The 14113-nt window shown below is 38.5% G+C and overlaps 3 protein-coding genes across 7 annotated transcripts; 1 reads left to right on the top strand and 2 right to left on the bottom strand.

The window, feature by feature from the left end:
• Nucleotides 1–200: 200 nt before the first annotated feature.
• On the top strand, nucleotides 201–4762 carry ldha (lactate dehydrogenase A4). Its single transcript, XM_020935193.2, has 8 exons — nucleotides 201–361; nucleotides 1610–1735; nucleotides 2365–2482; nucleotides 2556–2729; nucleotides 2819–2992; nucleotides 3077–3194; nucleotides 3534–3657; nucleotides 3736–4762. Exons 2-8 carry the CDS (start codon nucleotides 1610–1612, stop codon nucleotides 3898–3900), a joined length of 999 nt encoding a protein of 332 aa, XP_020790852.1. The 5' UTR covers nucleotides 201–361; the 3' UTR covers nucleotides 3901–4762.
• A 142-nt stretch (nucleotides 4763–4904) lies between these two features.
• On the bottom strand, nucleotides 4905–9418 carry tsg101a (tumor susceptibility 101a). The gene is made up of 10 exons (XM_020935192.2): nucleotides 9070–9418; nucleotides 8689–8776; nucleotides 8535–8600; nucleotides 8106–8269; nucleotides 7885–8011; nucleotides 7302–7359; nucleotides 7104–7198; nucleotides 6115–6317; nucleotides 5806–6045; nucleotides 4905–5730 (listed from the first exon to the last, which is right to left on the bottom strand). Exons 1-10 carry the CDS (start codon nucleotides 9109–9111, stop codon nucleotides 5641–5643), a joined length of 1173 nt encoding a protein of 390 aa, XP_020790851.1. The 5' UTR covers nucleotides 9112–9418; the 3' UTR covers nucleotides 4905–5640.
• Nucleotides 9419–9913: 495 nt separating this feature from the next.
• zgc:123278 (uncharacterized protein LOC641569 homolog) lies at nucleotides 9914–11909 on the bottom strand. 5 transcript variants are annotated; one of them, XM_055162525.1, is made up of 7 exons: nucleotides 11381–11909; nucleotides 11147–11276; nucleotides 10893–11006; nucleotides 10751–10816; nucleotides 10501–10664; nucleotides 10282–10384; nucleotides 9914–10160 (listed from the first exon to the last, which is right to left on the bottom strand). In XM_055162525.1, exons 3-7 carry the CDS (start codon nucleotides 10903–10905, stop codon nucleotides 10042–10044), a joined length of 465 nt encoding a protein of 154 aa, XP_055018500.1. In that variant the 5' UTR covers nucleotides 10906–11006; nucleotides 11147–11276; nucleotides 11381–11909; the 3' UTR covers nucleotides 9914–10041. The 5 variants fall into 5 exon arrangements, with proteins under 5 accessions (XP_055018500.1, XP_055018484.1, XP_055018512.1 ...); XM_055162509.1 differs by having other exon boundaries at nucleotides 11191–11276; XM_055162537.1 differs by having other exon boundaries at nucleotides 10893–10977; nucleotides 11191–11276.
• Between the last annotated feature and the right edge of the window lie 2204 nt (nucleotides 11910–14113).

Genomic DNA, 14113 nt, shown 5'->3' with positions numbered 1-14113 from the left:
TCATGAAAATTTATAGATTTTGGATGTTTGGATAGCGCCAGTCCATAGGGAGCACATACCACTGTACAATATCACCCCTGTTCGTGTTTGAATGTGTTTTGTGTCAGTTTAAACACGCGTTGGGCATGATGCTGCCTGTCTGAATGGGGTATCCTCTGCGCTGCGGCTGCTGGAGGACGTGACTCCAAACATGCACCGCCTTGACACATCATTGCGCGTGTGTGACGTAGCGGCGGATGCAGACGACCTTAAATACGGCCTCGCTTCCCATGTGCGACTGCAGTCTGCGGAAATCGCTGCTCTACACAGGCGCTCACATTCCACTAGCTCATTTAAAGAAGCTATCCACCACAGCACCACGGTAAGGCACTTGCAATCTCACATTTTACTCATATTACTCCCAGCCTTATGTTACATTTTATCCTTTTGGTCGCTTTAATCCGGTTACAGTCTATTGCGCATTTCTGGATTAAAAGGGGCGTGCCTAAATGAATCAATGGAATAGGTGACTGGTACTTTTTGTACCACTGTCAAAAGCTTCACATTTCTTCTACAGGTTATGGTATTGTTCATGTAATGCGATGCCTTGCTTTATTCACAGTAATTGGAGGAGGCGTGAAAACGGTTTGAGGAAACAAGAAGCTCATCTGTGCTTAGAGACAGCCAACTTGTTGAGAGGAAATAGGCTGATTAGGCTTGGCATCCTTTCAAATGGAAGTTGAAATGGCAATATACTGCTACACCTCTTTATTTTATGATGTTTCTGATAGACCGTATCTTCTGCTTTTCTGGATGTGGCGATGTAACAAGTCAAGCGCAGGTTCATGGATGGGCCTGTCTGCTCCATTGGCCTTGGTGATGCTAGACTGCAGTGGCAGAATTTGATATGGGTACATTCTCCTCTGTGTTGGTACGGTCAGGTGCTGCTGGTAGCCCAACTTGTGATCATATTTCACTCAGCCTAATGCTACTGGTTTTTGTTTTTTTTAGCAAGATTAAAACCAAAAACTATTGAGGTGACATTGCTGGCCATTGTTTTGTTTAAACCTCTTAGAGTAAAATAAAAATTGGTTCTTTTTTTGGCACATCGCCTCAGGAAAGTGTCATGCATGTCTAGTGTAAGCTTTTAGGAGAGCGATAATTGGATGAAAGGATATTGAGTATGACTGGCCTAGTTAAAATATAGGCCTAGTACTGAGCTAATATCCTCTTGAGAGTGAAATTCTGTGTTCCCCATCGCTGCGCCAAGGCCCGGTGTTACTGATGATGTAACAGCAGCGAGCGTGAGTCTGCTTCCCCGTCTGCTGTGCCAAAGAGCAGAAATAGCAGTACACACAGACTAGATACAGGGATGCAATACTTCTTAGGGAGTACTTGGTTCCCCCCAAAATGGTAATGGCGCACGAAAGAACAAACCGTCCCCAAAATGGTTTTAGGAAATCACATGACAGGATATATTTAGACAGAGGTTACTCAAATGTCAGTGTCTTTTGTGTGGTAATGATGAAATACTGGACTGCACAATAAGTCAGATAAAGTATCAGAAGCGTATCTCTCCCACTCTTTACACTCTCTTTCTATCTTACACCTGTTGTCTTTTATCATGCAGATGTCCACCAAGGAGAAGCTGATCAGCCATGTGTCCAAGGAGGAGGCAGTTGGCTGCAGGAACAAAGTGACAGTTGTGGGCGTTGGCATGGTGGGAATGGCCTCCGCTATCAGCATACTGCTCAAGGTGGGATGAAAATAACACTGTCTGCAAAAGAAACTGTCAACATTTATTAGACGTACAGACTGTTTTACAGCCACTCTTATCTTATAGCATAGCGCATATGTGTTGTGTGTCATAGGACTAGTCTTATCTAGTTAGTTTTGTGTCAGTATGCAGTATATCACATGTCAAAACTACCATATATCATATCTATATTTGCTCACCCCACCTCTTGTGTGTAAAATATTTACTTCAGCTCTGTTCTTATAGATAGGGCTATATGAACCTGTATTTTTCCTGTACTTCACTCATTCACATATGTATTATTATAAGGGATATATTGTGCAATTCTTAAGTTATTGGACCAATTCTGTTATTTAAGCAGTTTTAGATTAATAATTTGGTTGTATAAAGAACAAAAAGTTAAATAATGATCCCACACATGTTACAAAACATATGAATATGCCCACTTAATAGCAACATGCTCAAGTTTTTTTTGGAACCATGACAAAGCATTTTAGCAAGCCCATTCTTGTTAGTACAGGAAACGCTACATTCCACACTATATATAAGAAGTAGTGACTATAAAAAAAAATAACAACTGCCTCTAATTGTTACCTATAAAATAACCTATGTGTATGTTTGTTTGTTAGGATCTGTGTGATGAGTTGGCCTTGGTTGATGTAATGGAGGACAAACTCAAGGGTGAGGTCATGGACTTACAGCATGGCTCCCTTTTCCTGAAGACGCACAAAATTGTGGCGGACAAAGGTAGTAATAGGATGAAATCAAGTTGTTTAGTTTATTAGGGAACTTTTTACTTACACTGTTGTTTTACCAACAGACTACAGTGTGACGGCAAACTCCAAAGTGGTGGTTGTGACCGCTGGAGCCCGTCAACAGGAGGGCGAGAGCCGTCTGAATCTGGTGCAGCGCAACGTCAACATCTTTAAGTTCATCATCCCGAACATTGTCAAGTACAGCCCTAACTGCATCCTCATGGTGGTCTCCAACCCAGGTTTGACACACACACAAGCTAAGGCTTTGTTACAGTTCTTCTTTGATCTCAGAGAATGGGCTAATCATTGTGCGTTTCCTGTTTATTAGTGGACATCCTGACTTACGTGGCCTGGAAGTTGAGTGGATTCCCCCGCAATCGTGTCATCGGGTCTGGAACAAACCTGGACTCTGCTCGTTTCCGCCACCTGATGGCAGAGAAGCTCCACCTGCACCCCTCCAGCTGCCATGGCTGGATCATTGGGGAGCATGGAGACTCCAGTGGTATGTACCTGCCTCTAACAAATGGCTGTTATGTAAAGCTCTTGGGTACATGGTCATGTAAGTGATGTACATTTAAATTCTTAGTGCCTGTCTGGAGTGGAGTCAATGTCGCTGGAGTGTCACTGCAGGCACTGAACCCAAATATGGGAGGAGACTCTGACAGTGAGAACTGGAAAGAAGTTCACAAACAAGTAGTTGCTGGGTGAGTGCAGTGTTTGTCCTAAATATGAAAAAAAATTATTATTTTTTTTTGACACATTTTAAAGCTTTTATCAAATGTATCCAGTTCTGTTATGGTTCAAACCATGAAAAAGGCTTTTAAGACCTGGTAACAGACTAGCCCTTGTGAGGAATTTGACATGGCTGTGAATCAAGGCTGGCAGATTGCCAACCTCAGCTACTTTTACCTGCCACCATCTTTAAACACTAGGCAGCTCAGTGTTATTTTATTGCACTTATTTTTATTAGTCTGTTTTTTCTTATATAGGACCATGGCCTATATGTGTGTAAGTAGTCTGACCTTTTTGTGCCTGTCCCACAGAGCCTATGAAGTCATCAAGCTGAAGGGCTACACCTCCTGGGCCATTGGTCTGTCTGTGGCCGACCTGGTGGAAAGCATCATGAAGAATCTGCACAAAGTGCAGCCCGTGTCCACCCTGGTCCAGGTAAAAAAATGTTTATTATTTTTATTCTTCCTAATGATGCTTCTCGTGCTACAAACTAACACTTTCTCTCTATATCAGGGGATGCATGGAATCGGCGAGGAGGTGTTCCTGAGTGTGCCCTGTGTCCTGGGTAACAGTGGTCTGACTGACGTCATCAACATGACCCTGAAGCCCGATGAAGAGCAGCAGCTGAGGAAGAGCGCTGAGACTCTGTGGGGAGTACAGAAAGAGCTCACTCTGTGAGCAGGCTCCTCCTACTGGCCGGAGATCACTCCTAAACATACTAATTGTGTCCATTGTCAACATGCAACAATGTATTAGACCAGTTCTTAAAAGGTCAAGGGTTTGTGAATGAGCTACATTATCTGTCTAATATTTAAAAACGTTACTCATTTCATGTTCTTATTAGCACATTTTTCCTGCCATGACTGAACTTACCATAACTTAAAACGGCAGTTTACTCCCATACTGTATGTACCTTACTGTATGTCACTGTACTGTACTGTACTGCTGCTGCTGCTGCTGCACTCCCTGCTTGTAGATTGTATTTAAGTGTATGTAGTTGTTACCAGTGGGTCATTTCCAATGGTAATCTGTTTGATTTTTATCTACCACAAAATGGTGACATTCCATTCTCTGTGAGAAAGGTGTCCTCTGCAGCCTGTTAACTGCTGCATATCACTGGGCCAGTTCTTGTGATGCCGAAGCACTCTGTGGCTATGGGACGTCTTCTACTTATAACTTTTAGTCCACTAAAGTGCACTGATACAGCCGAACCTAATAATAAACATTTTGTGTGAACACAACAAGAACGAGATTCAACAGCAAAGGAACCTGCTCGGACTATGCTGATATGGTTAACAATCTGGAAAGGTGTTGGTTTTATGTGCACCATAAACCCTCCAGAGTAACATGAGTCATTCTATCTCTGGTAAAACGGCGCCAATGGTGATGGTATTTATTCGTTTATACTGAGCTCTATTTATGTTTTAATGTTGCATTAGATTTCTATTCTAGATCAGATCCTGTACCTGTGGTGGCAGCTGCACATTGATTTTTTTATTTTGCTGTGACATCAAATAAATCTGCCAGGATAACAGGATAACTGCCTTTGTCCCTTTGTTTGTTTGGGAATGGCTGATTCAGCGGCCCTCAAACACACAGACTATAGTATACTACAGACTATTGAACTTCACCGGATTGAGTTCTATTATATAACTAGTAATGCAAATGAAAGTAATGCATGATTTAGGGCAGAAGTTTTATTTAACATAAATCTAGAGAAATATAAATGTTTTGTATGGGTGTCAGAAAGTAATAAACAGATAATCTATAATACAGTTCAAAGTGCATTTAGTAAAAGGCTAAATTAAGAAAGTCCTTCTGAAAACATAAATTAATGTCTGGATTAATACAATAGTTAAAACTTGTACCTGCACAAACCCCAGTCTCATGAAGAAGTTCAGACAAACAACATGGAAAAGAGATGGAACATAAAAAGTAGCAGTATAGAAAATACATGTTCATTCTGGAGATGTACACTAAAATTTGGCATATTCTGCAAGCTTGCAAAATATTGGTGGGTGCCAGTAAAAAGTGGGACGTTGTTGGTCACTGCATGGGTGTTAATAGGCTTATGTAAAAACACCCTTGGATACTGTCCATGTCCACCAAACTTTCTGACTTCTGTATTTGCTTATGAGGCTTTGCTGCAGCCATCTTTGAATCATTTGATTTAACAAGCAAAATCTTAATACAAATCATATATATGGATACTTAATTCCACAGCCAACAATGAATCATCCGGATATTTTTTTTTTTTGCTTTGGGGTCAAACTCAAAAATCAAATGTCCAAAAACAACAGACTGTACTATGAAACACCTACTTTGACAGCTAGGATTTACAAAAGAGACAAATTAAATTATGATGACTGACGTATAGAAAATTCCCAAATATAGAGAAGGACAAGAGAAAAAGTGGGGTCAGTAGAGATCACTGAGGCCAGCTGTCTTTCTCGCTTTCTGCATAAGGGCACGGAGCTGGAACTGCTTTCTGGAAAGAAGTCGAACGTGCTGCAAGAAAAAAAATGTAAGCAAAGTCAACTTTGGGAAAAAATGTGGACGAATTTAAGAGAAAGGATAATGCACCTTAAGGAAAACCTCCAAGTCTATGACGCCCCTGCGCAGAGCCTCGCCCAGGTAGAAAATTGTGTCTTCAATGGCGTTTTCTTCAGCGTAGAGGTTAAGGATCTGTTTGTACAGTGGTGCAGTGGGCACAATGACGTCATCAATGTCATTGTTTTCTGACTGGTTCTCCATCTTCTCTAAGGCCTCGGTCAGCTCCTCATCCTTCCTCTTCAGCAGCTCTATGTTTCTGTCCACTTCAGCCTAGAGAAATGACAAACACATGAGCAAAGGCAAAATGACAAAGTAAAATATTTCAGACAGCATGCTTACCACTTCCTGGTCAAGTCTTGATACCATTTCTTCAAGTTTTTGATGGCCCTTCTTCAGATCCTCCTCTGTTCTCTTCAAAGCATCTAGTTCTGCCTGAGCTCTGTCCATTTCCTCTTTCATCCTCCAGCGAAGTTTATCACTCACAGCAGAGATGAGAGATGCACGAATTGTGTCCTCCCCAATGGTGCCATCTCTGTTTGGCCCTGAAGACAAAAGACATTTCTCTATAAATTAAATTACTGATGTTATTATTGTGTATCATTGTGCTGCTTGTAAAATAAATTTCCGTTCCGGATAAATAAAGTACTATTTATCTATCTACCTATCGTAAGTAAGAATATTTCATGGTTTAAGATTGATTATAAAATGTTATTATTGACTATTCTGAAGAATACTTTTTGGGCAAAATAATAGCATTTAAAAGGAATGCCATGCCTGTGTTATGCAACAGTACTAACTGTACTGTACTAATAAACTACTGCATGCTACTTTGAGAGTGGCCCATCAAATATCAAAATAGCCTTTCAAATATCAAAGTTACTTCCTCTTTAAATAGGACGTCATCGACAGATGCCATAATGTGTGGTCTTTGTGCGACTGTAACAACACTAAATATAGAACTGTGCACTCTGGAAGAGCTGGGTGTACAGTGAGCCCCATGCCCTCCTCCCCTTTGGCCTTTATGCACCCCACTCTTATTACACCAATGACCTTTCATTTGCCCCTCGTGCACCAAAGTCATACAGGGGTAAATAATGTTTCACTTAAAAGGTCAGCAGTTGGGACGGGTCATCTAAAGACCAGCAGACTTGAAAAAGGTGTGTCATCATGTGAATTACGTAACTTATTATCTTAATGATGCCAGGTACTGTGCCGCACTTTGGAAACTATTGTATGTTAATAAGTTTATGTGCCATATAAATAAAGTGGATTTGGATTTGACTAGAGGCTCTGCTCGTTATTGTAAAACTTCACTTTTGAATACGTACCAACATTTGAGACTGGGGTCTGAGTCGGGTAATGTCCTTGGCCAGTAGAGGCGGGGTATGAGTTTCCTCCTGGATACTGGTAGCCTGGATATCCTCTGCAAATAAACAGTTTATGTTGATTCTCTAACTTTTTCATCTATACTGGATATAAATGTTACAAAATCAGTGGTTGAGGAACTGTTTTTCACAATATCTTACCCTGGGTTGGGATTTGGGCCGTAAGGAGACACAGCAGGCATTCCAGGCATGTAAGAAGCTGAGGTCAAAAGAATAAAGCCGTTAGATTAGAACTACTATAGTTAGGAGCGTTTTTTTTCCTCTCACTGGTATTAGATAGCTTTGTGGGTTATAAACTGATGTGTTAGCACCATCTAGTGTTGAGGTAGTGACATGTACATCATACTATTCCTATACATTTCACTAGCGAAAGTATATTATTTATTTTCTTGATATTTTAGCTATTGACTTACAAAAATTAAATGTAAAATCATGTCATGTAACAGTAAGATAACTGTGTCCTTACATTTAACAATTTAACCAAATTCAACCCTTAAAGTGAAAAACTTAACATGTTAGCTATTGCCAGACTTTCCTTTAGTAGGGGGTACAATCAGGAGTTAGATTGCAAAATCAAATTGTACAATGTTGTACAGCGTAAGAAAGGTTTTGCAACACCACTTTTATGAAAGAAGTGCTAGGCCGTGTTATTGTATTGTATTGAATTGAATTGCAGGTATTTGTTCTGACCACTTGAGATAAGCTTGACTTTTGTTACACTCACGGTTGGGAGGTCCAGCCGCTTGAAAGGCCTGGTATGGAGCCTGTGTGGTGGGGCGTGAAAACACTGGGGGTTCCTCTCCAAACACCACAATCATCACCTGGATCAGCCCATAGAGGTCTGACTGAGGCTGGAGACATAGTGTTAGTCAGTTAACTCAGTCTCAGTACACACACACCAAAAAAAACCAAACATAAAACTATGAGTAATTTGATGAAACGTACATGCTTCCATTCATGAAGATAAGGCAGATAGATCTTGCCATTGGCATCAATATGCTTTCCAGTTTTGATCATCATTGCACTTGTAGGTTTGACAAAGCAAATGGGTGGGTTGTAGGGATATGTGTCCAGCAACCACAAACACACTGGGATGTTGTAGACATTACCTACAAGGAAAGGTGTAAAAAAAATAATAATAAAAATTAAAGAAGTGCACAAAATAAACACACATAGAATAACACATAGATTTTTTTTTATTATATTAAGCTCTTAAATAGTCAACATTTAACATTTTTTATATCCAAATACATATAAAAAAATAAAATCATCCCTAGTTACATATAATATATAACTACCGATGGGAGAATGAGGCAATAAAGAGGCCTCTTATCTCGTCTAATGGCCACTAAAAACAATGGAATCTTGTCTTACCTCTGTAACTTACTGGAACTGTTCCTGTCAAACTCATCAAATCCCTTGAAGAACCATCGTTAAACACTGCAAAACAAGAAATAAGGACAATATTATAATATACACATGGGGGAAAACAAAACTGTTGAAGTGTGATGCCATTGATGTCACTTACCATACGCATCCATGACTGGCTTTAGATCTTTGTAATTAGAGATGACATTAGTAATCTCACGAACAGTCAAATCTCTGTATTTATATTGCTAGAAAAGAAAAATAAGATCATTTAATGTAACTCTGAAGCACGAGGCAAAGTAATGCTAATTAATGTATTAAAATCACAGAAATATGTTGTTATTATTACTTGTTGTTAGATAAGGTCTTTATAGTAAATTGATACCATAACCAAACAATGCACTTCACCAGTTTTATTACTCATATCCAGGAAATGGTTGGTTCTTTTGTGTTTAGAAGCTGAGGACATGTTTGTCGGATGATATTGGGAAAGCTCAGATAGTTCATCCTCACACCTCCACGCAGAACTCCTAAAACTTACCTTAAGCATCTTCTTCAGGGCGCCCTCGTTGACAACAGCCATGGCTCAAAATCTTAGTGTTTGGTTTTATAGAAAATTCCGCTGGGTTTGAGTTGCTGTGAGTTAGCCGACTGACACAAGCTAAGGCTAACTAGCTGTAGATAGTTGATGCTAGGCTAACGTATGCTAGCCCAGCTTTGGGCTCGGCAACACTGAAGGATTTGTATTAGGATTTGTGCCGACTTTGCTACAAATACACAGCTGTATTAAATTTATTTAAAATAAAAGACCAAGCTCACGATCCTCGAAAAATGTCCGATCGTCAACAACAGCAGCTTCCGGCAATCCCTTTAAGGGCTTCCGGTGGACTATGACGTCACATCCGATAACGTCTTTTAGATCGTTTTAAAAAAAATGTATTTTAATATATTTATCTTTTTTTAATTTTCTTTTTTATTTAATCTTTTATATTCATTATATTAGATGTCCAGATTAGACTAAATTTCCCACTAAATACAAATAATGCCTTGTTTCATGGCCTGTTCAGATCTGCCTATGCATAGATTTTGCTTATTACCTTGACGTGACGTGAACAGAGAAATTCTTCTTGTTGTGCACAGACAGTAAAGGTGGGACCAAGTCCTCATCTTGCAGATCAAAAGTAAGACACAAGTCTGAGTCAAATCACGTCCATCGCTTAGATTCCTTGAAAGTCTTAATAGGCTATAATTTCCTAATATATTTTTTGCTATTTCTATTGCCTTTTATATCGGGAATAACAATTGTTCCATATACTTTTGTCATCTATTAACACTATTATTTTCTTTAATAATCACTTGAGAAAAGACATGGCTCAAAAAAGAGGTCAAGTTAATCAAAACTGTGACTCGACTCACAGCTTTTTATTTATTTCATCAAATCCAAATACCCATTGTGAACCCCTGACACCAGCTGCTCAGAGAAACAGAATAAATAAATCAGGTAATAATACCACTAGCAGTTGGTTTCGTGATCCTGATGGAAAGGTTGGTCATCTTCTTTGGACACAGACAGATATGAACTTCCATCTGGTCTGGAATAAATGTTGTATTCTCTGTGAAACTGGAGCCAACCTAAAATGTAATTTGTTTGATTAATAGACACCACTAGATAGTATAGTAGTATAGTAGTATAGTAGCATAGTGATAATATGCTATAGTGGAAATTTTCCACTGTATGTAGTTGACTACCTACATGGTGCTTGTTCGGATTCTTGATATGGCTTAATGCAAACAGGTGGAAATTCTCCAAATGTTGCAGCAATCACCTGTAGTAAGCTGACCAGATCACATTCACCCTGTGGCGAGACAAGAAGACACACCTGATTTATTACAGTACAGTAAAATAAACAAATAATGATGAAAATACTCAAAAAGTTCAGTTGATCTGATGATTGATCTTTTGATCTCTTACCTGTTTCCACTCCTCTAGATATGGCAGCTGGACCTCCCCATTATTGGAAACAAATGATCTTTTAATAATCATCATTTCTTTAGTAGGTTGGACGTACACAATAGGAGCACTTTGTGGATAGCTTTCCTCGAGCCACACAGACACTGGGGTGTTGTAAATATTGCCTTGAACACACACACAAAAATCTATAAACACTATTGTTATGTTATGTTATGTTATGTTATGAAGGTTACTGTTTAAAAATACTCACTGTTAAATATTGTAGAAATAGTTCCAGATAGGCACATTAAATTCTTAGTAACTCCATCATTGTATACTGCACATAATAACATAATAATTAAAAAAACAGGGGTCAGCATAAGCCTATACTCAAAAAGATCTAAATATCTCACCATATGTGTTCATGGCAGGTGTAAGGTTTTTAAAATGAGTCAGTGCTGTGTTTATGTCTTCGGCAACAATTCTCCGAGGGTAGGTCTTCAGCACAAGAAATTCAGTTGACAAGTCTATTCACAGTAGCATATAAAGAGTTATTTAAAGGTGCACTATGTATCTTTTTGGTCAGGCATCTGTCATCTTTTTGCATCTACGGATATGTCATTCGTCTGCTTAGAATGTGCCACAGTTTGACATTAAACAGATCTACCTTACATTTCAGCAGATACAGGTGGTTTTATGGCTCAAAAATACCTAGAAAAAGAGATCGCAGGTCACAGATCTGACCTGTATTTTGGTCTGGTTTGATCTCCATGAAGCTAGAAAGGTTTATTATCATACTGTGAAAAAAAGCAATAATATCTCCATGAAGAAAAGCATTTGACGGACCATCCACTGGAAAAGTTACACAATGCACCTTTAAATTATTGTTGAAGTTACTTACCTTTGGCAGCATTTTTCTAATCTTCTCTACAGACGACATGATCAGAGCTCAAAACAGCCAGTGCTTTCTCAGTTTGTGTATAAGAGAATATGACACGTATGGTGTTATCTGCAGGTTTGGTTTAATGTCTAACTACTTTTATGGCTGTTGATGACCAAAGGGACATTGTCTTTGGTGTCTATCAGCTGGCCTAAAATCAGCATGTAGGTCAGTGACAAACAACAAATACAGACTTCTCACTGCAACCTAGAAAAATAGATTAAACACTCAACTAATATGATGTGTAAAACTACTTTGTGTGTACAGAACTGAAAGAGTTACTCAAAAAAATATACGCAAACTAGTGAATGTAAGTAACATGCTTGCTTTAATCAGCAGTTCACAGGTAAAACACATCATGTTTGTTTTTTAATTATAGTTTATAATTTATAGTTTTAATTATAGTTGAATGAATTTGCAATTATCTACTTTAATTTTAAGTGGGAACAGGCTCTTCAAAGGCCAGATATCAAATTCCGTCTGTATTATTTTGGGTAAATAGGTATAGATAATAGGTATAAAATAGGTATAAACTATATTTAGAGCTGGAATTCCTAGGTATGATTTGATAGACAGCAGATTGAGAATTTGTAATTAGACCAAAAAGTCCAGGTGGATTTAATATAAAAGTCCATTCCATAAGAATCTAAGCCCTCCGGTTTAGTGAGCACCTGTATGCGTAAGTTTTTGATCCAGTGCAGCACTCCAATATTGTGATTTTGAATATAAAAGTCCTATTGAACTTTTGTGAATTTTCATGTTAATTTATTACAAGCTGGTCCAGATTTTACTCAGAATGGCTGACTCTGAAAAGAAGTGCAGACTTCTGTTAATATTTTACGATCCATGAAATTTCCAAGTACAAAGGACCACGCATGGTCCGTTGGAATGGTATAATAACAATAATAGGTCTGTACGTAGGTAGCACTTATTACTTTTCATACCCAAACAGACAAACAGAAGATAAAGATATTCAAAGGTGATTTTAAAGAGACAGTTTTTCAGAAAAGGGATTGTCCCATCAGATCTTGTAAACTGTAAATCAGTGAATCCAAACTGCTACGGTAAGTTGACTATGTTTTTCTGGTTAGTGATAATAAATGTGTAATGAGGATGAGTAAACCCACATTTGGAACAGTACACTTAACTTTCATTGCTGCCACTCCCCAGTCTTACTGCGTCAAACAAGATTAATACACCACTTCATGAAACATCTTGCTAAAATGAGAACCGCCTCTAGATGGTAGCAAAGATTTGTAGTTATCTTGTAGCAAGCATTAAGATATGTTTACACGCTATATAAACAAATTAGGTTTAAAAAAAAAAAAGAAAATATCAAAGCCATTCTCATCTTGACATCTTTATTACTGCCACATCTGTAAAGAGTAGCCTATATACATCTTAAATAGCTAAAACAGTTGACCTTTTCACATAATCCTTCCACACCTGCATCATTCACAATAAACAAAGAGCAACAAGCCCTTGAACCCAGAGATCAGGTCTCTACTCCACTGATAAAAGTGTTGTGCAAAACAGAATATTTTATTTTGCCATAGTAATGCTTTAAAGGTGCACTGTGTAACTTTTCTGGTGTCCGTCAAATGCTTTTCTCCTTGGAGATGTTATTGTTTTGTCTGGAATGTTTCACAGTATGATATTAAACCTTTCTATCGTCATAGAGACCAAACTAGACCAAGTTACAAGTTAGATCTGTGGAGAGGCAAGCCAGTCACAATCAGAATCCCCGTTTTTCTTGGTATGTTTACAGTAACTGTAAGGTAGAGCTGTTTAATGTCGTATTGTGGAACATTCCAAGCAGAGCAATGACATATCCATAGAAACAAACATGTGATGGACCCCCAACCAAAAAGTTACACAGTGCACCTTTAATGCCTGTAAAGCACTGCACCAAAAGTTTGCATTTTTTTAGATAAATGTTGTGGACTCTTAACATTTTGATTGATTTTTTTTTAATGAAATGCCTGAGCTTTGCATGCTGCTTCTACTGACCATTTGAATAACTAAACATGCACTATGTAACTTTTCTGTTCACCTGCTTGTCTCCATGGAGATGTTTGATTTTGCCCCAGATGTTCCACTTTAAACTTTTTTTTATTGCAGGTAGCATTTATTTGATTGTAGATGTTTTTAATTTTCCAAAACATGTGGTCTTTCTCCACAGGTCTGACTGCATGGCGAGTTATTGTCACTTGCTTCTCCATTGACTTACATGCGTTTAATGCCATACTGTGGAACATTAGGCAACGCAATGACATCTCCATGGACACACACAGAAATTACACAGTGCATGTTTATATACTTACAACCAGGGAACTGTTATAACAATGATTATTTGTAGTACTGTTAACCATCACTGTACACTGCAGTTAAAACAATTAACTTTTATAATGTTATGTTGAGAAAGGCAGTCAGAAAATCTCATGGCTGCCGTTTTACTGTGAATGGAGGCAAGTCTTTTGGAGGGGCGTCCTGAAAGAGCCTGTGGGGTAGGGTCCTCTGGGTACAGGTCTGGAGCCAGATTATTTTGGTGCCAACTGTCTGCTGATTTATGCCAGCTCTGCATATGTATTCACTTACATTAAAATAGATGAGATGGCTCCAAAGCGTCACCCGATATTAAAAGGTTGTATTAAACGACTAAAATAAATCCTGATCTTGATTGTTTTAAAATGT

This window comes from Boleophthalmus pectinirostris, unplaced genomic scaffold (genome assembly GCF_026225935.1).
Source record: "Boleophthalmus pectinirostris isolate CB_2022bp ecotype Guang Dong unplaced genomic scaffold, ASM2622593v1 HiC_scaffold_1017, whole genome shotgun sequence".
In the NCBI taxonomy this organism is placed as follows: Eukaryota; Metazoa; Chordata; class Actinopteri; order Gobiiformes; family Gobiidae; genus Boleophthalmus; species Boleophthalmus pectinirostris.
The sequence above is the reverse complement of the archived record's forward strand: the minus strand, read 5'-3'. Positions and strand labels throughout refer to the sequence as shown.

Bases quoted from the DNA above. Each gene is read 5' to 3' on its own strand.
- tsg101a (XM_020935192.2), bottom strand. From the start codon at position 9,111: ATGGCTGTTGTCAACGAGGGCGCCCTGAAGAAGATGCTTAAG. The intron at 7,199-7,301 runs GTAAGATATTGT...GTTTATTTGCAG, and splicing joins GGCCCAAATCCCAACCCAGG to AGGATATCCAGGCTACCAGT. The intron at 6,046-6,114 runs GTAAGCATGCTG...TCATTTCTCTAG, and splicing joins CAAGACTTGACCAGGAAGTG to GCTGAAGTGGACAGAAACAT.
- ldha (XM_020935193.2), top strand. From the start codon at position 1,610: ATGTCCACCAAGGAGAAGCTGATCAGCCATGTGTCCAAGGAGGAGGCA. The intron at 2,993-3,076 runs GTATGTACCTGC...TTAAATTCTTAG, and splicing joins GGAGCATGGAGACTCCAGTG to TGCCTGTCTGGAGTGGAGTC. The intron at 3,195-3,533 runs GTGAGTGCAGTG...CCTGTCCCACAG, and splicing joins CACAAACAAGTAGTTGCTGG to AGCCTATGAAGTCATCAAGC.
- zgc:123278 (XM_055162509.1), bottom strand. From the start codon at position 11,275: ATGATAATAAACCTTTCTAGCTTCATGGAGATCAAACCAGACCAAAAT. The intron at 10,817-10,892 runs GTGAGATATTTA...TATTATGTGCAG, and splicing joins ACCTGCCATGAACACATATG to TATACAATGATGGAGTTACT. The intron at 10,161-10,281 runs GTAGGTAGTCAA...ATTACATTTTAG, and splicing joins AGAATCCGAACAAGCACCAT to GTTGGCTCCAGTTTCACAGA.